At 38.5% G+C, this 23874-nt stretch overlaps 1 protein-coding gene across 2 annotated transcripts; it reads left to right on the forward strand.

The window, feature by feature from the left end:
• The first annotated feature begins 2570 nt into the window (after window positions 1-2570).
• On the forward strand, window positions 2571-23242 carry NDUFV2 (NADH:ubiquinone oxidoreductase core subunit V2). Of its 2 annotated transcripts, XM_015103655.4 has the most exons (8): window positions 2636-2712; window positions 6772-6837; window positions 8225-8287; window positions 8375-8491; window positions 10780-10948; window positions 12207-12316; window positions 15775-15851; window positions 20968-23242. In XM_015103655.4, exons 1-8 carry the CDS (start codon window positions 2659-2661, stop codon window positions 21059-21061), a joined length of 750 nt encoding a protein of 249 aa, XP_014959141.2. In that variant the 5' UTR covers window positions 2636-2658; the 3' UTR covers window positions 21062-23242. The 2 variants fall into 2 exon arrangements, 1 of the variants encoding a protein (XP_014959141.2); XR_006057733.2 differs by lacking the exons at window positions 8375-8491; window positions 10780-10948; window positions 12207-12316; window positions 15775-15851; window positions 20968-23242 and having other exon boundaries at window positions 2571-3391; window positions 8225-8280.
• The last annotated feature ends 632 nt before the right edge of the window (window positions 23243-23874 follow it).

The raw sequence follows: 23874 nt of genomic DNA on the forward strand, positions 1-23874 counted from the left end.
TTGCACTTGAGAATTATTTGGGTTAAGGATAAGCCAAAATCACCCTGGCCATTAACAAATCTTTTGGACTGCTGAACAGAGTGGTGTCGCACTTACCAGCAATTCAATGTTGAACTAAAAGCATTTTACTTTGGGTATCATTGTTGGGAAAGGGTTAACAGGCTAGACATTCTCTTAACACTGAACTTCCATATTTTAAGCATTGCTCTTTTCACTCTTTGGTTTCGTTCCTAAGTAACAGAAATTAGGGACACCTATTTTGCTAAGTCTTTGCTCACTGCTGGACGCCAATGAAATATACACTGTATCTACGGATTATCACCTCCAAAGATGCTGCTCTACCATGGAAGACCCCCTGCTGACGCTTACTCTAAGTACTTTTAAAAGCTTTTCACAGGTGTTTCATTTTTACAGGCAGTTAGTAACCCATCTCATTTCCAGGGTAAAGCTTTGAGGAGGGTACCATTTAAATGGAAGCTCACACAGATAATTTGCCCAGAGTCACACTGCTACAAAGCCCTCAACCAGCTCTGATGCCAGAGCCTGTCTGTGAACTACTGTAGCAGGAATGCCCATGATACAGACATCTGCTGGAGGAACATCTGGGGCTCTTCCTTAAAAGGTAAGAGTTCTTTTTCTCCCTCGGAATGTTATCATGTCTATCCGGTCCTTGGAACTGCTGCAGCCATCTTGTGACCATCATAGGAGACCCAGCTGAAAATGGAAGAGGAAAAGACAGAAGGCACGCAAGTTTCTAAGGACTCCTTGAGTAACTGAATTATCTAATCTTGGAACTGCTCTACCTCTGGAATTCTTTTCGTGTGAGATCATGGACCCAATACTGTTCAATCAACTTTACTTAGGTTTCCTGTTCCTTGTATTAGAAAAGCACTCTCACCAGTACCTGTGCATGTAAGCCTGGATCCAACCAGACATACAGCCCCTTTGGAGAGGCCAAATATCTGCACCATGTATGAGATTTTCATTGTCAACAAATACTGAATTCCTCTCATGACAGGTACAGGGTAGGCTGTTGAACCGAATGAGTTGGGAGGGGCAGGATTCTCCACCTATGTTGGTTATAACCTGGTGGTAAATGTGATGATGAAATTGGAGGTAGGCGTAATTAGGGAAAGCAATTCAGACCAGAGGGTCGGAGAAGGCCCTCATGGAATCCAGTAAAACAGCATGCATTCCAGGTGTAAAGAACCCATGCCTTATCAATCAATATTATCCATGTATAAGTTTCTATGTATTTGTGATATGTTTTGGTCTTAGTTATGTAAGAACTATAAAAGTTATGTGTATAATAGTGTTAGGTGTATTAATATTTAGGTAATGTTATAATATTATTATAAGGTGGCTCAGATGATAAGGAACCTGCCTGCAATTTGGGGAGACCCGAGTTCAATCCCTGGCGAGAAAGATCCCCTGGAGAAGGGAATGGCTATCCAGTCCAGTATTCTTGCCTGGAGAGTCCCATGGACAGAGGAGCCTGGTGGGCTACAGTCCACGTGGTCGAAAAGAGTTGGACATGACTGAGAGACTAACACTATAATAAAACAGCTTGAATCAACACTGAGGCCCAGAATATTTTTCCCTTTTAAAGGGAAATACTGAAGCCAATTTAGAAGACGCAAACCAATATAAAAGATAAGGCAAAGGAATGGGAACCAAGGCATTTGGTGTCTATTCCTAGCTACTGGCTGGCAGCCCTCTGTGACTCGAATTCCCTCATTTGTGAAACATGACTCACAGAGTTGCAAAGGGATATTTTGGAGTTTTAAAATTAATGAAAGATATATTTTTAAAAAGTCCCTGTTCTGATGTGAAAGTTCAGAAATCATTCACAAGTTTATTACAGCGAAGAAAATGGGCAGAGGAAGGGAGTGGGTGCAAGACACAGGAGCAAAGCAGGCGGCGGGGTAAACCCTCCACTGCAGGAAACGAGCTCGGCACAGAACAGCTGTTACCAAGCACATATTTGCTGGAATTTCCAGAGATGACCAGACAAACAGCAAGAAGGAAGTGGCTTTTTTTCTTTATGGAAAGTTTTATTATGGAAAATTTCTAACACGTACAAAGAACCGAGAATAGCAGGGAGCACTACCACGCAGCCCGGCAGTCGTCACTCAGGGCCGTCCAGCTTGCCTTCCACCTCCCACTCTCCGCGACTCCCGAGCCAAGTCTAGACTATATTATTATCGTAGTTTCCCTCTAAACACGAAGGCTTGCACCTCAAAGCAGAAGAACGGGAGCAGAGAGCAGGCAGCCCAGTTGCCTTCAATTCTGCAATGTGTAACACACGAGTGATAGGGGTTACCACGGAGGTTTTTCTAGAAAAGTACAATCAAAAGAGAGACAGCTAAATCCCCTTAAGGCTCCAGGAGAGAAACTCGCCCCATAAACCCGGATCGGCGGAGCGCCAGGTTCCTGGAGACTACTTTCAACATGTGGAGCCCAAGCACCGCCCGCCGGACCGCTTTCCGGGCGTCAGCAGGCCCCGCCCCTCCCCGGCCCGGAAGTCTCCGCCCACTGGCCCCCGCGCGCCCCCGCTGCCCTGGGCGCGCGGGCTGGACTCGGGGATGCGCACGCCATGCGTGCCGACAGCTCGGGACCGCGCCCGGCGAGGCCCGGAGCCCCGCAGTTTGGCCAGCCATGTTCCTCTCTGTGGCGCTACGGGCCCGGGCGGCCGGCCTCGCCGCCCACTGGGTAAGGAGGCTCGAATGAACGCGGACGCCGCCCTCCCCGCCTCTCTCCTCGCCTCCTGTAGCGGCGGGCACGCGGGAGCCCGGGCCCGGGACTGGTCCCGGGCGGCGGCAAGGACACCGCGGCCTTCACCATCTTCGGGGAGGCCGGGGGGCGGCGGAGCGAGGCCTCTCCGGGACGGGAGGCTGGGGGGCGGCGCCAGGATACCCTTGCGTGGCCTGCCGCGGGCGTCCCGCTTCGCGGAAGGACGTCCCGTGGTCCCCTGGTGGCTGTGGGGAGGTTGGCCGAGTAGGGTGTCCCCGCGCCCGAGTCCGTCGGGCCGGACGCCCGTGACCTCCGAGCACGTCTCACTCGGGGAAGGACACTTGAGTCCCCCGGCGAAACGCTCGTTCGTGCTCACTGAGCAGTGCGCGCCCAGAGATGAGGAGGGGCACGGCGTGGCGTCCCCGACTGGGCCTTGGGACGGTGGGGCCGGTTCCCGGGGGAAGGGGCCGACGGGGCTCTGGGCGAGGGGCGAGCCCAGCAGCTTGCACGTGAGTTCCGGTTTCGCCTGGTGGCCTCACCGCACCTTCTCCGGACTTTGGGCCTCTACGCTTGTCCCTGGTGTCCTCGAATATTCCAGTGTGCAGACTTGGTCTCTCAATAAACGCTTGAGGATCCACTCTTACCTGCTGGGCTCCAGGTGACAAAATCGGATAATAATGGTGACAGGGAACAACATTCCGCTACTGCTTTCCGTGTGCCAAGCACTGTTAACTCTTTACACTCGAAATCTCATTTATGAGGTTGATACTGTTATTTCCCCCATATTACAGTTAAGCCATGGATTTAGACATCCCCTATTCTTCTGGAGTTGATGATAGTCTTATGCAGTAGGAACTTGAGGAAGTAAATACCATACACGTAAAGGTTCAGTTGATCCTCCAACAGATTTGTACTTCGCGGGTCCACTTTATAAGCGTATTTTTTTTCTCAACAGTAGATATTAGACTACTGCAGGATCCAGAGTATATGGTGGTCTAGTCGCTCAGTCGTGTCCGACTCATTGCAACCCCAGGGACTGTAGCCAGCCAGGCTCCTGTCCACGGGATTCTCCAGGCAAGAATACTGGAATCGGTTGCCATTTCCTTCTCCAGGGGATCTTAATCCCAGGGATCGAACCCAGGTCTCCTGCTCTGCAGGCAGGTTCTTTACCGACTGGACTGAGCCACCAGGGTATATGGAGAAACCTCATTTGGAATCTGACTGTTAGGTTCGTATATTCTACTACTTAGAAGTTCCGCAGAAAGTTCCTTGGTGGTCTAGGGGTTAGGATTCCACTCTTTCACTGTCTGTGGCCCAGGTTCATTCCCTGGTCAGGGAACTGAGACCCCAGCAAGCACTGACCGCCCCATTCCCACCCCTGCCCCCAGCTCCACCAAAAAAAAAAACAACCTCACAAAGCCAGTTAGCATACTCCCCTAACCCCCGGTATCCTTCAGGGGTCAACCGTGCAGTGTTAGAGATACTTGTGAATAGAGCATCCAGTTTTGTTTGAAGGTGCTATAATTTTTCCTAGAAGCAATAGGAATAGATTAGGGGTGGGATCAGATGGACTGGGGAGAGGGTATTCTAGGTGGAAAGGACAAAATAAGAAAAACATAATATTAGGAACAGCAAATAGAATTAAGTTCAAAAAATAAAAATCACCCATAGTTTTATCAAACAGGAGATTACCAAAATGTGAACATTTTGACGTCTGCATTGAAGAGACCTTATGGAATTTTTAAAAATTAGATCGTATTGTTCATACTGTTTTTGTAGCCTGTTTTTTCTCATTATACATTTTGAGCAGCTTTCCTGGTTAGTAAACATTTCTGTCATTTTTAATGCTGCATGATATGCCATTGTGAAGATGTTCTGTAATTTATATAATCAGGCCTTTCTAATCTTTTACAAATATTGGGATATCAGATGACCTAGCAAAAGTCAGGAAATACATGAGTAAAGAGGTTTCACTAATGAAGTTCCTTTCCTAAAAGAGAAACTTTTAAGGGAATCATTTACATTTTCAAAGAAATTGCTTATTTTGTTACAATTGCTGCTTTATTAGCTAGCTGCCAATTTCTTCAGCCACAGGCTTTTTTCAGCTTGTCATTGATTTTAAAATATCCAGAATTTAGTACTGTGTCTAGTGGAAGACACTTGGTGTGACTTTGAGCCATTGTTTTTAATCTCCTTGAACTTTATTTTTCATTTCTGTGCAGTAATATCTTACTGAATGATTGCAAGAATTGCCTAAAAATTATGAAATATGGAGCCAAAAGCTACTCAGAATAGATGTATTTCCATCTTTCCTTAAGTAAATTGCCCAGTGTTTTCTCTGTTGTTGACATCACTTTACAACTGATGCTGCCTCATTGCCAAGCCACTAAGGAGTTTCATAGAGGTGAAAGGGTTGTGACATTTTCATGGATTATGTTTTCAGTTTTAGAATTTTCATTTGGTTCTTTTTTTATGGTTTCTATTTCTGTCTTTTCATTCATTGAAGATATTTTTATGTCCTTAAGCACTGTTGTAGTCATTTTGAAATGATTGTTTGGTAATGTCCACTGGTCTTTTTTTCTTGAGAATGAGTTGTTTCCTTTTTTGTTGTGTGTTGAATGATTTTGGATTGTGTCTTGGATATTGTGAATGATGGTCATAGAGGTTATGAATTTTTAAAATTCCTCCAAAGAGTATTTTGTTGTAGTTACTGTTGCAAGTAGGCAATTAACTTGACTCAGACTGCAGTCTGGCTCCCTTGTGGGCAGCAGCTCACATATTGGTTCAGTTCTTGTAGCTAAACTTTTTGGAGTCAGTCACAGAACTGGGGGCTTCTCTCTGGCTTTTTCTTTTCCTGGATTTCCCACTTGCCTATCCCCCTCATGTGGTGGTGGTGGTTGTTCAGTCGCTAAGTCGCGTCCAACTCTGTGACCCCATGGACTGTAGCACCCCAGGCTTCCCTGTCCATGACCATCTCCCAGAGCTTGCTCTAACTCATGTCTTGAGTCGGTGACGCCATTCAACCATCTCATCTTGTCGCCCCCTTCTCCTCCTGCCCTCAATCTTTCCTAGCATCAGGGACTTTTCCAGTGAGTCGGCTCTGCATCACGTGGCTGAAGTATTGGAACTTCAGCTTCAGGATCAGTCCTTTCAGTGAATATTCAGGGTTGATTTTTTTTAGGATTGACTGGTTTGATCTCCTTGCTATCCAAGGGACTCTCAATCGTCTTCTCCAACACTGCAGTTTAAAAGCATCAATTCTCAGCCTACACTGTGGTCCAGCTCTCATATCTGTACATGACTACTGGAAAAACCATAGCTTTGACTATATAGACCTTTGTTGGCTGTGATGTCTCTGCTTTTTATTATGTTGTCTAGGTTTGTCATACCTTTTCTTCCAAGCATCAAGCATCTTTTAACTTCATGGCTGCAGTCACTGTCCACAGTGATTTTGAAGCCTGAGACATTAAGACTGTAGTTTTTCTCTTGGAGTTTTAGCGACCTATCATGGGATAGACTGGGACTTGCCTTCATGCTGAAAGAAAAAAAAAAAAAGAACAAAGAGACTAATCAAGTGGATTCCTTCCAAAGTAATTGAGTATGGTCAATTATGAGCAGCTTTCTGAACTAATACTTTTATGGCTAGAGTTTCTAAAGTAGTGAAGAATTTAAAAGGGGGTAACGTTCTATACATTTTTACAGAATGAAACATGTTTATGAAGATCCATAGTGAATAAAAATTGGCATCCAATTTGATTCAGACATAAGTGAAACACAGTAAATTAATGGTACATTGGCTCTGCAGTTGCATGCAAAAGAACATAGGAGATTTGGCTTGTGGTTCTGACTCTTCCATTGACTATTGTGTTACTACTGTGGGCAAGCAAGGTAGGAACCTTACCTTTGAATCTGCATTTCCTTTACCGCTGAGCCATGAGGGAAGTCCAACTTACTTTATAAGTTGATTCTGTTATTTTAAATTACTGATCTTAAAATTTCATAAGGTATTTGATTTACTGAACTTTCTTAAAATTATAGGGAAAACATATAAGAAATCTACATAAGACAGCTGTTCAGAATGGAGCTGGAGGAGCCTTATTTGTGGTAAGTAATTAAGATTTCAGAATGAAAGGACTTGGAAGTTTGGTTAAATGCAACATTTTAAAGAGCAACATCTTTGGTGTTTGCTGGAGTGGGAGTTCGTGGGAGTTTAAATATAATTGAATTCACTGCATTTCAAGTTGAATTGGTACCAGGGCCACCCTGGGATTAAGACTTTAGATTATTCCTTGGTGAAATAACCGTGAGCCCTAACCTGACTTCTTGTCATACTGTGGATTTTTCAAGATCATTTATGTTGGCTGACTGAAGATTCTGAGGCTGCAAATTGGGGAATCCCAGAATGGCACCAGCTTGAAACTCATGGATTTCAGTAATACAGCCAATACATTGGCTGTTGTCCCTCATGTTTTTGGTTTCCAGGGTTTCACTACTGGTAGAGGTTGATTGGCTGCACAATTCAGAAAGACTAAGATATGTATGCCCTTTCTGTGACAAGGTACATTTTTCAGAAATCTAGTGTTTAAGGGCAGTTTAGTGGAGTCGTGTGATGATTCAGTTGATGGTATAGTTTTGGAAAATGAATTATTTAAAGGCTGAATCTTAATAAATGAGTTAGCCATACTGTTAATAAGTAGAGTCCTGCTCTCCATTTTGTTGTCTTTGTCTGAAAATATTTGAGTTGATTGTCCAAAGAAACTTTGTTTCCTTTTCCATGTCCTTGAAAAAGCAGAACTTTGAGAGTTAACAAATTAAGGGATTCAGTTCTGTTTCACCGTATATACAAAACATTAATTGATGTAAGTTTTAATCTCAGTGTGACTCATTTGATTTCCTGTTGACATGCTATTTCTTGTCAGTGTTTGAAAAGGGCCTGCTCTTATTGGAGAAGAAATAAAGCTTGCTGTTGGCTAGTTTCTGTTATGGAAAACTATCTGTGGGCTAGTTTCTGTTGTGTCGGGAAGAGATGGTGCTTTTGTAGTAGGTAGTGGGTCCCTTTGATAATCTGGTACAGTCTTTTGGAAAAATGTACATATTGTCATGCTCAAAATTTTGTGTCTTAATTTCATAAGGCTTCCCAATAATCTGTAAGTTTTTGTAATTATACTACATTAGAAGGTCGTATTCTCTCGTCAAGTTGCATTACACTTTTTTTGTTTTTTGATCCTAAAGCTACTTCTTATAACTTACAAAGGGTGATTTTGAAAATGTCTAAATTTTTTAATTCTGCTAATATTATTTTGGTAATCATACTTATCAGATGTGTAGTTAATAATTAGTTTAGCCATTGCTTTTGAAGCAAGGATAGATTGACATATATCATGTTTGAATCAAAGTGAAGAAATTAAATAGTAGTAGTAAGGTACAAAGTTGTTCACACTTTTCAGGGAATTTTGTTAATTTTGAGAAACCTTTTTTTCCTGTTGTGTAGCACAGAGATACTCCTGAGAATAATCCAGAAACTCCATTTGATTTCACACCAGAAAACTATAAGGTATGACTGAATTAACGTTATAGTTAACTTATGGAATATTTAGTATCTTCCAGATATATAAAAACAAGTGCTTTTTCTCTGATACAGAGGATAGAGGCCATTGTGAAAAACTACCCAGAAGGGCATAAGGCAGCGGCTGTGCTTCCTGTTCTGGATTTAGCCCAGAGACAGAATGGATGGCTGCCCATCTCTGCTATGAACAAGGTACTTCATTTTTGTGTTAGTTCAAAAAGAGGAGACGTTGTGTATAGTAACTTCCTTATGTGGAAATTTCTTTGACGGTCATTAATGTCATAGTCAAGGAATTTGAAGTTCTCCTGGATTGGGCAAACTCGGGGAGATAGTAAGGGACAAAGAGGCCTGGTGTGCTGTAGTTCATGGGGTTGCAAAGAGTTGGATACGACTTAGCAACTGAACAACAACAAATCATTTATATATCTCATACCCTAAATTATATTTATGTTTCTATTGGTTCCCTTAATAATGCTGAAAACTGAAAGGGTGGAGCTTTTTGTCCTTGCAAGAAATAGTAAGGGCATTAGAATCAAAGAGGCTTTTTTTCTGTCTTTGAGAGAAAAAAAAGATCCCAAATATGTATAATTTGCTGTCAAGATATTCTGAAAAGGAATGTACTGTTTAAATACTAGAATTGCAGAGAAAAAGATCTGCTCACAGCTAATGTGAATCTTTCTAATACTTTGCATTTTTGGCCTCAGGCTTTAATTAAAATCCTTATAATACATGGTATTTCTGACATTTGTTTATGGCAGCTTGGAATCAACAACCTAGGGAAATCTTTTAAGTGACCCATTTAAATACAGTTAGTATATTCACGCATATTTTAGGATTCATTTTTTTCCTAATAGTGTTTTCAGCAGTAATCCAGATTTCAAGTTTATTCATATCCTTTTAATGTAATTACATTTGTATGGTATTATAGTGTATCATTTATGAGTGTAATACAAAGCCATATATTATTTGATTCTTGTGAGAATCACACAGCTAATAAGCCAGTGTGATTATTATTCCATTGATACAATGGAAAATATATTTTACTTTGAGCTCAGAGATCTGATTTTTCTCTGAACTTGCTCATCTGCACTGATGATTCTGGACTAGATAGAGCTTTTCCAATTATTATATTATTATTTCTAAGTGGTAGAGCTGGGGCTGACTCATCTCTAATTCTGTGCAGTTTGTACTTGACTGACATCTGCAGAGATTCTGCTGTGCTTCATTCCCCTTGTCACTTTCTCACTGTGACAAGGGGAATGTCTTAGAGTCTTTCTTAGAGTCTAGGAGTGTCTTCAGTTTATCTAGTGGAATCCTGGATGCAAATTTTAGATAAGAGTTCATTAATCTCTTATTTACTTGGCACGGTACTCTAACAGTGTTGTGGACTCTTGTTGATTTGTTTTGATTATGAAAAATGTTATAAAGCAAGTTTGGTTAGTAATATACTTAGTAAATGGCAACCCACTCCAGTATTCTTGCCTGGAGAATCCCACGGACAGAGGAGCCTGGCAGACTCACGCGTCCATGGGGTTGCAAGAGTCAGACACGACTTAGTGACTAAACCACCATACTTAGTAAACATAAGTGCTTTTTTATTTCAGTAAATTAATGTTTGGGGGCGTTTCTAAATTCCTCGTTATTTTATAACAGCCAACTTCCTCGGTGATGATTTAGGTGTGTTTCTAATCATAAATAACTTTTTTTTGAAAATTTTATGTTTTTGATAATGGTAAGCTTGTTGAAAGTCTTGCTGAATGTCAAGCTTAGCAGAGCAAAATAAATGAGAAACCAATGTGAAAATGTTTTAAAAATATTTTCCTATTCTGTGTAGAATTGGACGTGTATGTACAAGAGGAAGAAATAGCATACAGAGAATAGAATCAAAATTCTTTCCACTTTGAGACTTTTAATGTTATTGCCCTTTCCCCTCCAAGAAAAGCCCAACCTTACAACAAAAACAATATCCAGAGGCCCATGCATTATAGGGAGGTGCACAACAGCAGCTTAGGAGAACTATTTTAGTTAGATACCAGGGCCTTACAATTATCCCATTGATTGGACGCCAGCTTGTGTATTTTGAGAGAGTTCCCCAGGTTCAGAGCTGCAAGCCTAATTTAGTACCACAGAATTAGATTCAGCATAGCTACTTTAATACCGCAGGAGTGAGCCCAGGGTTAGATGTCTTTTGAGAATACATTTCCTTTAGAATCCCTGATAAGAAAAAGTTTAATATTTGTCATTTGAAATGCCATTTAACAAATTCTTTTTTCATGTCAAGACCTGGATATATGTGTGATTTTTAAGTGTCAAAATTGAAGGGCTTATGCCTCGCAGATATCAAATACAGATGTAGTTTCTGCTTCTGAAGAACTTTTTTGGTTTTTACCAAATTGAAGCAGTATTGAAATTAATGTTTTTTATGACATATCTAAACCTCAATTAATAAACATTGTAACCGTATTATTAAAATATTTTAGGTTGCAGAAATTTTACAAGTACCTCCAATGAGAGTGTATGAAGTAGCAACTTTTTATACAATGTATAATCGAAAGCCTGTTGGAAAGTATCACATTCAAGTCTGCACTACCACACCTTGCATGCTCCGAAACTCCGACAGCATACTGGAAGCCATTCAGAAAAAACTTGGTATGGGGCACAGTATATTTATAGTGTTTATAAAAAATAGATTTGTCTTTTGAAATGTGACCTCTTTCTACCTAAACTTTCCAACTTTTACTATCATATTGGATCTGTACTTGATGCGTAAATTTTTGTCTTACTGTGTTTGCTCGCCATTATTTCTTCTGTATTCTTTCGTTCTCATTCTCAAAGCTGAGTTTTCATGTTTTCTTTCCTAATCATTGAGTATGTTTTAAAAGCTTCTTAAAATTTTAAAGTGTTCGTTGCTTAGAAAAGTAAGTTTCACTCATTGTGTGATAGCATGTGGCATATGAAGTGACTGTATTATCCTCATTCTTCCAAACAAGACTTGGAACAAATAAGATTTGGAAAAGGAAGAATGCTTCAGGAAGGGAAGTGTGGAAGAAGATGTTACTACAGGGGCAAACTGCCATTGTCACATTTACCAGTGTACATACCAAATGAAGTAAAACGAGGTGTCTCTGAACCTTGTTACTGAATATAAAGCACTTGCATGTTGTAAAAATAGCTGGACAGTATTAAAGTATATGAAACAGAGGCTGAAGTCTGCTTGAAATTGCGTCCCCCTACCTCTGAGGTACAAATTTGTGATGACAGTTGGGTATATCAGTTTTAGAGTTAATGTTGTTTTAATTATTTTCATTGTTGAATACATACTTGTAATATGTCTGTTTGCCTTTTTGCACTTGATTTTGACTGTGATAGTATGTATGTCTGCCTCATTTTTCTATATAAGTTAAATTATGCTGCAGTTACTTTCACGTATGCATCTCTTTGCATACTTGTCCAAGTACATGAAGGTGGTTTCCAAGATGTAGAATTGCTGGGTCAGATTTTATCAAAATGCCTTCCCTAAAGATTTGAGAGTACTTACTATGCTCACATTCTTAATGATCTTTGACATTAACTGTTTTCTGAGTCTTCCCCAGTCTGATTGTATAGCTATAATACAATAGTAGGTTAATTATCAATGATCAAAATTTATATGGTCTGATACAGTTATGTAACAACAAACACTGGAGATGAGGCCCTTGAAATTTGACTGTTTGGAAAGGAACAGGTCCACTTAAGAAATCCTTGAATGTTCTATAATAATTATACAGAGTTTGTTTAATTTAAGAAGTTCAGTGCTCTTAAATACTTTTTACATGCCTCTGTAATGGGTTGGTTTTGTTTTGTTTCCTTAAACTATGTTGCAATTAAAATATTATCTGATCCTTACAGTGTTTATTTACACTTTTAGGAATAAAGGTTGGAGAGACTACACCTGACAAACTTTTCACTCTTATAGAAGTCGAATGTTTAGGGGCCTGTGTAAATGCACCAATGGTTCAAATAAATGACAACTACTATGTGAGTATTTACTTAATGTAAATTAAACTTGTATGACATTATATTTAAAATACTTGATTTCCTGTTGGTATAAATATCTAGAAGGTTTTTTTTGTGGTTTCAACATTTATTAAAAATCAAATAATTATGAATAAAAATATGTCAGTTTTAGCTTCCACATTATTGTCCACAAGAACATTTTTCAAAAATTGTCACCCAAAAAAAAGCTATCATTAAACATTTTTGCATTTAACTCCAGGATACATTTTAAAAACTTTTAAATAACAAAAACTTAAATACAAAAAATTAACACCACAGCTTAATAGATAACATTTTGCCACACGTGCTTCAGGTATTATAATTTTTATCATTGTTATTATACATGTACTGTGCTTGACCCCATGGACTATAGCCCTCCAGGCTCCTCTGTCCATGGGATTCTCCAGGCAAGAATACTGGAGTGGGTTGCCATTACATAGAAATAAGCTGTATCTGAGGGTAAACTTCTCCTACCCCTATTCAAAATCCTGTTCCTTTCCTTTCATTCCCAGAGATAACCACTATCATAAATTCAGTGTGTATTCTTCCTGTATGTTTTTTAAACTTTCAAAATATATGTATCCAGGCATGGTAATCATACTGTGTTGTGTGTTTTAAAAATTTTACAGAGATGGTATCATACCTTTCTCTAAAAATTGCTTTAGCTGGATCTGACAAGTTTTGATAAGTAATATTTTTATCATTTAGTTCTAAATATTTTTAAATTTTGCAATTTTATTTCTTTGACCTTTTTTTTTTTTAGAAGTGTTAATATCCAGGTGTGTGGCATTTTCTAGTTATCTTTTTTAATTGCTTGCTACCCTAATTATATAGTGGTTTTCATTCGTAATATCTTGTTAGCTCATAACTCTTAGAAGTTTCTTTATGGAAATTCTTTTAGGCCCGTGTTGAAGGTAGATTATTGCAGAAGTTGATGTTGCTTCTCTCTTGCCCTTGGAAATACTACTGGCCCAAAAGAAATCCCTTCTCCTTATATCCTCCCTCTTCTTCCCCTGAAGTATAAGGTTCCAGACTAGCAGGGTGTTTTGAGGGGCAGTTTTAATTTCTGGTTTCCTTTATGTTGAGAATATACCCTTTGGGTGTCTCCACTTTGTGTGGTTTGGATGCCCTCCTGTGCCTGCGACTTTGTCCCTTGCCCCTGTAGGTTGTGACATCCTGAAGCCAAGTTTGTTTGGTGTTCCACGTCTCCCTAAGTTTTCATTGAGTTTTGGACCTCTGAGTATTTTCTCCTTGTCAATGTCTTAATAAAATTTTAAAGTTTTTGTTTTTTATTTTATTCAGCATTTATAGTTGTTAACAGCAGGACATTCAGTCAGGATAGCTGGCCTACCATGCCTGAAATGGAAATCTATGATTTTATTTTAAATGAAGATGAAATTGGACTTCTTTGGCATTTTATGTTTCTAGGATACTTCTATTACTTATAGGGATTTTCTTCATTTTAATGACGGTGATTCAAATTTCTTACCCCCTCTCTTTCTCATATGTAAAAAAAATACCTTTTAACAATATGGCAATAACTTTCCCTCTCCTACATTTCTGCCATTTACTCATAATCAGGAGGATCTTAATTTAAGCAGAAATTAGACAGTCAAGGCTTTGTATGAAGCATTGTAAGTTTAAATATAGTAGACTATGGGTTTATGCAAGAGCTTCTTTCAGTCATTCCTGATATGATCTTTGGTAAGGCAGTTAACTTTTATGGATCTCAGTTGACTGATGGATAAAATGAAATGGTCACATAAACTTTGAATGGCTACCAATTAGGGGAAAACTATAAAACACATTTTGAGGATGGTTGGGTAGATTTGAATATGGTCTTGACATTTGATTTTATTAAGGAATTATTGTTAATTGGGTGTGATAATGGTATTGTTTTATTTAAGAACATTTAAAAATATTGTGGGCATTCCATGGTGGTCCAGTGGTTAAAGCTCCACATTTTCAGTGCTGTGGCCCAAGTACAATCCCTGGTCAGGGAACTAGATCCCACAAGTCATGTGGCATGGCCAAAAAAAAAAAGTTCTTAGGAGATGCCTGCTGTGGTTATTAAGGTGAAGTGTCATGATGTCTGTAGCTTGCTTTTAAATGGTACAGTACAAACACAAAACCAGAAGGCATGTTGTACATAATTCATACATGACAAGAAATATGATTATTCATGTGGGCCTCCCTCATGACTCAGCTGGTAAAGAATCTGCCTGCAATGCGGGAGGCCTGGGTTCGATCCCTGGGTTGGAAGATCCCCTGGAGAAGGGAAAGGCTACCTACCCCAGTATTCTGGCCTGGAGAATTCCATGGACTGTACAGTTCGTGGGGTCTCAAAGAGTCGGACACAAATGGGAGACTTTCATTCATGATTATTCAGGTATACTTTGAAATTTTCATAATAAAGAGTTGTGGGGGATAAAAATCACTAGATGAGTTTAAAGATTCCTTATAGTTTTGAAGTTCTGAGCATCTTTTGAACTCTAAGCAGTTTTTATTTCCATAAATGTTTATCATCATCTGTTAAAGGGCTTCTGTATGGCAGGGCACTAAAGACACTGTATGGAAGCATGATTCTCTATTCTAGTACCAGAGGCCTCAAAAGATCTTAAGGACTTAATAATTTTGAGGGGTAGAGGGGATATAACGTAGTTTAGGCATTTTCCTCTTAGTTTAATTTTGCCCCGTTCTGTTTTGACTAAACCTATTGCGTAGCCAGGGTTAAGAGTGTGTCTGTGTGTTTTAACTGTATTTATTATTTTAAATAACATCCTTTCTTGAGGTCAGAATTTTACACAGGTGTACAGTGTACAAAATACAAAGTTGCTCTGGTTGAAATAGGGATTGGAGGGTCAGAATTTTTAAAATAAATGTCTCCAAAATTACTTTTTTGGAAAATTAAGTGAAGTTTGAAACAGGTTGAATTTCACCTGTGAAATCAAGAAGATATCATTAGAGTATTAGGTCTTTGGCTTAGTGATAGATACTAGGCATGTACTGTTTATGACTGCCAGTGTATCTCACCAGTTCCTCAGGGATATAGCATTTGTTGAGCATGTGCATGCCCGTGTTCTATTTAATGTATTTTTGCTTTTAAACCTCAAAACATTCTGAAGTCAGTTGAGAAATGAAGAAACAAATTTGGGGAGGCTGAGTAATTTCTCTAAGATTGCTGGCTAGTAAGTGCTGGAACTTGAGCTCAAATGCAGAATTGTCTCCCTCAGAGCACAGGTCTTGCTGCCCCTTCAGCTGCAGCTCCTACTGTGGTTGCTTTTGGCAGGACAGGCTATGTCTAGGAATTACTCAGGTGTGCTGCCTTGGTAAGTAACTCGTGAGCTGGGACAGACAGTAATAAACTGATACTAGGGATTCACACTGATTTTAGTAGTAGGATGTAATTTTAATATGACTGTCTTACATTTTTTTCCTAGGAGGATCTGACACCTAAAGATATTGAAGAAATTATTGATGAACTGAAGGCTGGCAAAATCCCAAAACCTGGGCCAAGGTATTTTTTTTTTCAATAAATTTTAATGGCTTAACCTAAGTTAGTGTTTCATGTAAACTTAAAAAATTTTATACCGTAAGTCTTTGGGAGTTTTCAGGAGCCTTGAATGCTGTCTAAACCAACTTGTCATTTAAAGAAATGATTTTTTTACCCTCTCTAAAACCCTGTCAGATAATCATCTGGTATATACCTGGATATTTATAAGGAAGGCAGATTTACTACAGATAGAAACCTCTTTCATTGTTTAAAAGTTCATGCTGCCAGAATTTGACTCAATGTCTGTCTTCCTCTTTTCCCCGGAGAGGTCCCAAGATTCTCTCCTTTGAACGCACACAAGATAATTTTTAGACCTCTTCCAAATGACAGCTCTTTAGTTACTCGAAACAGCTATATCATCTTCCTCATATCTTTTCTCAGATTTAATATCCACAGTTGTTTCATTGTTTTTCCTTAGATGGCATAGTTTTGGTCTCCCTCCTTTCTACGTCTTCTAGTTGGCTGATGACTTTCTTAACGTGATAATTGGCCTAATCACAGTATTTGAGATACGTACTCAGCGTGTAGAGCACTGTGGGACTGTCGTCTTTATTCCAGACATCATGCTTACAATAATGCAGCCTAATTACATCAGTTCTTACCTCACATCATGATACCATTACATTGTGCTTACAGTCAGTTAGAATACCTAGATCTTTTTCAACTTAAACACTGTTTATCCAGGTTGTATCATTCTAATTATTCCTTTCTGTTTTCACCCTGAACTTTTGCTTCCAAACAAACTCCTAAACCTTATCTAAGTGTTCACATTACTTAAAATTCTCTCTTAATACTAGCAGTGTTTGCATAGTTTAATAGTCATATTCCCTTTGTATTTTTTTTCTGCTTATGTCATAAAATTTTCCTTGTCTCAACATATTTGTAGGTTTTAAAGGCCATATAGTATTCTGATATATTGAGAGAACTATGATGTGACCTTTATGACACTGTATTAAAATACATATTCCTTCTTTTTGTTGTAAACAACAATTCTCTGAGGTTGAATTACTAGGTCAAGAGGCTATGCATGGTTTTGTGGTCTGCTGGAAGTACTCCGTCAGTGTTCTGGCTGACTACTGGCCCTACCTAATAAGAAAAAGGGACTTCCCTTGTGGCTCAGATGGTAAAGAATCTGCCTGCAGTGCAGAAGAACCGGGTTTGATCCCTAGGCGGGAGGATCCCCTGGAGAAGAAAACGGCAACTCACTCCAGTATTCTTGCCTGGAGAATCCCATGACAGAGGATCCTGGTGGGCTGTAGTTAATGGGGTCGCAAAGAATTGGACATGACTAAACAACTAACTGAGAAAAAGAGGTCAGTTCAGGATAACTTAAGTTTAGCAAAGGCAAGCAGGCCCCTAAAAAACACACTCTTCTTTCAACACTTGAAATGAGTTTACTTAAAAGAGGCTTGGCATTCTCTTCCTAGTTCCTGGCTTTCTTGGGCTACACTGAAAATATTTTGAGGAATAAAACATTTCCACTTTGAAGAATCAGTCTCCATTATGGAGGCTACTGAAGTGAAACCTTTTGTCATGTCACATTACAGTATTTCTCTTGCTTTGTCTACTTTATTGCATTCCCTCAGCATTCATTTCACAAATATTTCTGGATACGTGCTGTGTGCCAGTCACTATCTTAGGTTGTCTGTACAAATTATGAACAAGGTAAAGTTGTCATATATTTTATATTCTAGTGATGGAGACAACTGGTATAAAGTGAAAAGTGAAAATTTAGTTGCTCATTTGTGTCCGACTCTTTTCGACCCCATGGACTGTAGCCCACCAGGCTCCTCTGTCCATAGGATTCTCCGGGCAAGAATACTGGAGTGGGTTGCCATTGCCTTCTCCAGGGGATCTCCCCAACCCAGGATTGAATCCGGGAAGTCCCACATTGTAGGCAGACGCTTTACCGTCTGAGCCACCAGGGAAGTCCTTTAATTGGTGTAATATCTGAGTGATAAATGCTGGGAGAATGATTGGAGGTAAATTTAGTCAGGGGAGGCCTTTCTGAGGTAAGTTAATGACCTGAATAAGCCCAAAGTAGTCATGTAAAAATCTGGAGGAACAGTGTTCTAGAGGGGAAAGAAGATGTGTTAAGGTCCTGGAGGAAAGCTAAGATGACGTTATGGTTGAAGTGAGGTGATAAGGGAGGAAAAGGGTGGAAGAGGTCAGAGAGGTAGAGACCCAGGTAAGCAATTTGGGTTGAATCCTCAGTATAAAAAACTGTTGAGTGTTTTCAGTAGGGAATGATAGGTGTGATCTTATTATAAGTATCATCCTAGTTGCTGTGTAAAGAATAGTTTAAAATTTAATGGATGTTGTGGGACAGGAATTATGAATGCTTTCTAACTTTTTAGTATGAGTACCTCTGATTCCTTTAACTAAAGAAGATTCGAGGTAGGGCAAATTTGGGGAAGAAAAGTCACTTCGTTTTGGATGTGCTACTTAGCGTGTTTGAGATGCTTACTTAAACATTCATGGTAGAATGGCTAAAAGGTAGATACAAGCTTGGAATTTAGGAAATACATTAGGGCTGGAAATACACATTGGGGATTTGTTAGTTATTGTATTAATAGATGGCATTTAAAGTTCCAAGTCTGGATGAGATTGTGTGTGTTAGTTGTTCAGTTGTGTCCAACTCTTTGCGACTCCAGGGACTGTAGCCCACCAGAATCCTCTGTCCAGGATTGAACCTGGGTCTCCTGGACTGTAGGCAGATTCTTTATAGTCTGAGCCACCAGGGAAGCCCCTGGATGAGATTACCAGGGGTAAAATTAGTTTGTTTTTAATCCAGGGGGCACTGTAACATTGTATTTGAACATTAATAAATAGGAACTAAGTAGCACAGTTAAGCATTTTCACCATCTAATAATAGGGATGTTGCTTATCAGTAATTTTAAATAGTTACTCAGTGGGAGTTTTTGACATTGTTCCAGATTTGAGCCAGAGACTTTAGAATTACTGGTTTCTCAATCTATTTTTACTTCCTTCTTATTACCTCTTATTTAAAAAGTTGAGATAGGGAATTCCCCGGCTGTCCAATAGTTAGGACTCTGCACTTCCACTGCAGGGACACGGTGGGTGGGAACTAAGATTGCACAGGCCACATGGTGCAGCCAAAAATTTTTTCAGTGAATAAAATGGCAGTAACCAAAATACAGCTATAGTTATTCTTTAAATTATCCTAATCTGGCTACTTACTAGTATTTTTATAATAAAGTGCTCTGCCTTTAATATTTGACAGAGGTGCTAGTTGTGAAACTGGTTCTGTGGTAACTGACTTGAGCCCTGCTATCACGTATACTCTGGACAGAACTGGTAAAGATGACTGTCTCTGTGGTTCAGAACTGCTTTTATTTTGGTAAATGATGGCTAGAAAGAAAATGCTAAACTGATGGTAATACAATATTCTTTCTTTTGACATTTATAAATATTTGTGTGCTAGGGATTGTTTTTAAAGTATTGAATATAACCTCTAACCCTGCTTTCAACTTATTGATGAATAGAGGTTGTTTTTTAGTACAGATTATCTGAAACTAATTTTAAATCCAACTTGAATTCTTCATATTTAGTTTTAAAAAGATACTTTAAATTTTACAGAATTCTTTGGGGGTACAGAAAACATCTTCCCACAAGAAGGAACATAGTAAGGAAAAGAAAGAGCGGTCCTTCAGAGTTAATTAATTTTATTGTTTTACTGGTAGTCAAGAGCAGCAAGCGTGCCTGCTCAGTTGTGGCTGACTCTTTGCGACCCCATAGACTGTAGCCCACCAGATTCCTCTTCTGTCCATGGAATTCTCCAGGCAAGAATACTAGAGTGGTTTGCTACCAGTTAACATTTAAAAAAAAAAAAAAATTACAAAGCGAAATACTGTTTTTATAGCATTTTGCCACTTACCCTACAACTTTAATTTTAGGCTCTAACAGATAGTGTAGTGACTGCTTTTGTATTTGGTTTTCATAGTAAACCTATAATGCAGATATATTAACTGATTTCTGACTTTGTAGGTATTATACTACACTAATTACTTGCATTATGTAATATAATATCTTGAAAGAGCTTATAAATGATTATGTGGTGTCATTTTCCTGTCCCCTCAACAAATGATTTTCTAGGGCTCTAAAAATAGACTTGTAAGATTGATGACAGAATGTGAAGGGCAAAGCCAGAGGGAATAAAAAGATTTAATTGAGTAAGTTCTTCAGCTGAAATCTGTGGCAGGAACAAGGTAAATGAACAAAGCCAGGGAATAGGAGGGTGAAACAGGAGTAGGTGCTGAGCGAGGCTCTAGCAGCAGAGGTCAGACAGGACAGAGGTTGAGCCTAAAGATCACCTGGGAAAGTATGTGTAGGGGTGAAAAGAGGACAGGTTCGTCTACCTCTTGCTGCCTGTCTTCATAGAACTGTAGGAGGATCTGTTCATGTTTTCTTTGTGGCTATGGTAGCCACCCTGATCTAGAGCCTGCTGTTGAAAAATACTAATAATTTAACCTTTAAAAACATCAATACAAATTAATTTCATCTTCACTGCTTCTAAGGGACATCCTCCCAAACCCTCAAATCTCTCAAAGAACTCAGTTTCTGTTTATTTCCAAAAATAGTATATTAAGTACGTATTCCCTGTGACACTGGATCTCAAGTCAAAATAAAATTCAAATATAAAAAGAATAAATGTAGTGCTCTAGTTTATTAAAACATGATTTTTAAAAACGTCCTCTGGGGTTGAGTTCTTAGCTCTCATCTCTGGGCAGACGCTGACTCACCCCAGACTTGGTTTCTGTGTCTATAAAACACTCTGGCCAGTGTCCCTTGTCTCTTGGCACTGTAAAGATTTAATGAGCCACTGATATATGTTCACTGATGAGTGAGAACTAGTATTAGTATTATTTTTATATTTTTCATATTTTTATACATCAGTTTTCATATTTAGGAAGTGAAAATCTTGCAGCATTTGTGATATTTGGATTAAACAGGCCTTGCTAGTTCTTGGGAGAGAAATAGTTTCTTATCTGGGCTATTGTGAGGTAACAATTATAAATGGTAATCATTAGCAGTCAGCTTAATGTTACTTTTCTTTCAGGAGTGGACGCTTCTCCTGTGAGCCAGCTGGAGGTCTTACCTCTTTGACTGAACCACCAAAAGGACCTGGGTTTGGTGTGCAAGCAGGCCTTTAATTTATATTCGCTGTAAATATGTCAGTGGAGAAATAAAATATGAATCTCCTATCTACTTAAACTTTTTATATTACTTGTTCATTTCCATCTAGGTACACCTTGCTTGTAACCTAGCAACTTACAGCTGTTAAGTATCATGTCAGAACTTCAGAGCACCATTTTCAACTGCCTTTTCACTTTTATCAATATTAGGGTACTGTGAAATAAAAATTCTGTAAAATTTCAAGTATATTTTGCTCTCCCATCTTTAGCCATAGGCAAATCTTAATATCTATAAACCTTATTTGTTAGTATTTTCTTTAAACATTTTTGTATTTGTGGCACAAAGTTGTTACTGTAATTTCAACTGGTAAGTGATATGTCAAGCAGACTAGGTGTAACAAGGATAAGGTAGTTGTCTTTAGATGTACTGTTTATTATTTTTAAAGAGGGAAGGTACAAAACACTTTGACATTATTCTTCACTCTTCTGACACTGCAGGTACACAAAAACTAACTAGGGGAAGAAACTGGAAGTATAACTTGAGTTTGAAAGTTCAGTGGGAATGGGAAATATGCTCCTCAGTTGAACGCATATTACAAGTTTAGAAACCGAATGCATACTACAACTTAGAAGAATAAAACCCTTTGTGTATATCATCCAGTTCAGGAAACTAGCTATGAGTTTTGCAAGTTTGAATAAAAAATTAATAGCCAGCTTGCCAGCTTTAATTCAGGGGTAGATCTAAATAATCCAACTGTTTCAGGATTTCTCAAAAGTCACTGATTGGCCTTAGTCTTATGACAGACTAGTATATGATGCTTAAAAATAGGAACAAACATTTTACTTTTTGATACTGCCTTTACGAATTTTCATTTTTCACCTAAGGTAACAGCAAAAGTAATTTTTCAAGAGGCACAAAAAAAAAAACAGTGAAAATGCTCCCTTCTGCCCCAGAGCCCTCAGACCTTCCCACAGGCAATGGAATGCTTTTATTATTTTTTTTATCTTTTTTAAAAAAAATAGTCTTATCTTCTCTTTGTTAGCTGTTAGGGTTTTATCTGAAATTATGAAAAAATACATAAGAAAAAATTATGAAAATTTTAAATAACTTTATTCCTTTAAAATTACTATTGTAAAAAATGTCTTATATTCTTGACTTTTTTTTTTCCCCCAAGTAGATGAACAGTTAGGAATGGGAAGGTTTCAGATACTAGTTGAAAAAACCAGTTATGTATTAAAGATATTGGTTATTATGTTCTATTTTAGAAGCAGAAAATTTGTTTTAGGTCTTTATAGGCATACTGTTACACCATTATCAAAACATACTTTTAGATCATCACTTACATTGTGCTACAGTAGTATGTATTAGGATTTTGAGTTGAATCTTGCTTAATTTTTTTTGCCCATTTTTCTTGAAAATTGTACCAATTTTTTACACAAGAGCACTGGTTTTTAATAATTACAGATAGGCTTTTAAAAACATCTGGCAGGTAAAATTTCATTACAGTAATCCAAGATGGTTCCAAAGATACATGAACACACTTGATTCAAAACTCCTTGCCAGTTTTTTGTTGCTGGAGATGACAGCTATAGCCTAGCCTGATTCTCAAACCAATGAAGAGAAGCTGGTGGTGGTGATGTGTCTAACACCACTTGCTCCCTCTTTTCCTCTTCTCATTTCCTAGCTCTATGCTGTTTTTTTTCAAAAAGAGATATTTAGGGAGGAAATCTTCATATTACAAAAATAGAGCAACAAATAATTCAACTTGTCATTCTTCCTACTGGGCAAAAATTCTTGTGCCTGGCTTTTTTGGTGGTTTTTGGAGTGGCTACTGAATGTTGCTAGGGAAGGCTACCAGTTCCTCAGAAGTACTTGCTATAACTGGACAGAGCAACTGTCCTATTATATCCTATAGCAAGTGACAATCATATTCACTGCCCAAGTATTACATCTGTAAAGACTGTCAATATGGTAAGCCATGACTGAGATTTTATTTTTATTAATTCACCTTCCTGAAATATGGCAGGATTTTCTGAATGATCTAACTGGACTTCATGTAGAAAACATAACAGTAGTTGATTCTAACGGTAAGAAGTTGTAAAGAGTAAATTTTGCAGATGGCTTCTATTTCACATACCACGTATGCACATTTTAAGTGTCTGGTAGTAATAATCCTAAATAAATGTGATAAAACTTAACCTTGGCTAAGAGTGATGTTTGTTGCTTGGGATCCTTGACCTGGTGCTATTAAAAAAACATTTTGCCCACTTGCTGAAGAGATTTGAGCTAATGAAAGACAGGGCTCTACAGTGAAGAGCCTTAGCTACATAGTCAACTAGCTCCAGCTTTTCAGGCCTCTATCCTATTATATCTATAATAAGAATTACCTTCTTGATTTGTACTTCTAGTTTCACATTAAAAAGGAAAATTAGCTCCTCTTCCCTTCCTAAGTTTCATTTGAACCTTTCCAGTAACAAATTGGCTGATTTATAATGTCACATATAATCTTTAATAGGAGTTTAAAATTTTTTGCAACTTGTAGAAATTTTACAAACTTCTACAATGAACTTTGTACAGATAGTGTCCTTATTCATTAGTAGTCAGTACAATGCCTTGGATCATAATTACCCACGTAATCTGATTTTTAAGTAACAAGGCTGTGCATGTAGTTATTGCCATAAATTATGGTTAACTGATTTCAGCAAATTGAAGATTTGCTTTCAATTTTTAACTGAGGCTTGTACTGCTGTAGAAATAGTTATTGCTATTGTTGTTACAGCGAGTTAAATGAGAACCAACTCAACCACTTGAGAAGTCAGACGAGTTGGTT

This window comes from Ovis aries, chromosome 23 (assembly GCF_016772045.2).
Source record: "Ovis aries strain OAR_USU_Benz2616 breed Rambouillet chromosome 23, ARS-UI_Ramb_v3.0, whole genome shotgun sequence".
Taxonomy (NCBI): Eukaryota; Metazoa; Chordata; class Mammalia; order Artiodactyla; family Bovidae; genus Ovis; species Ovis aries.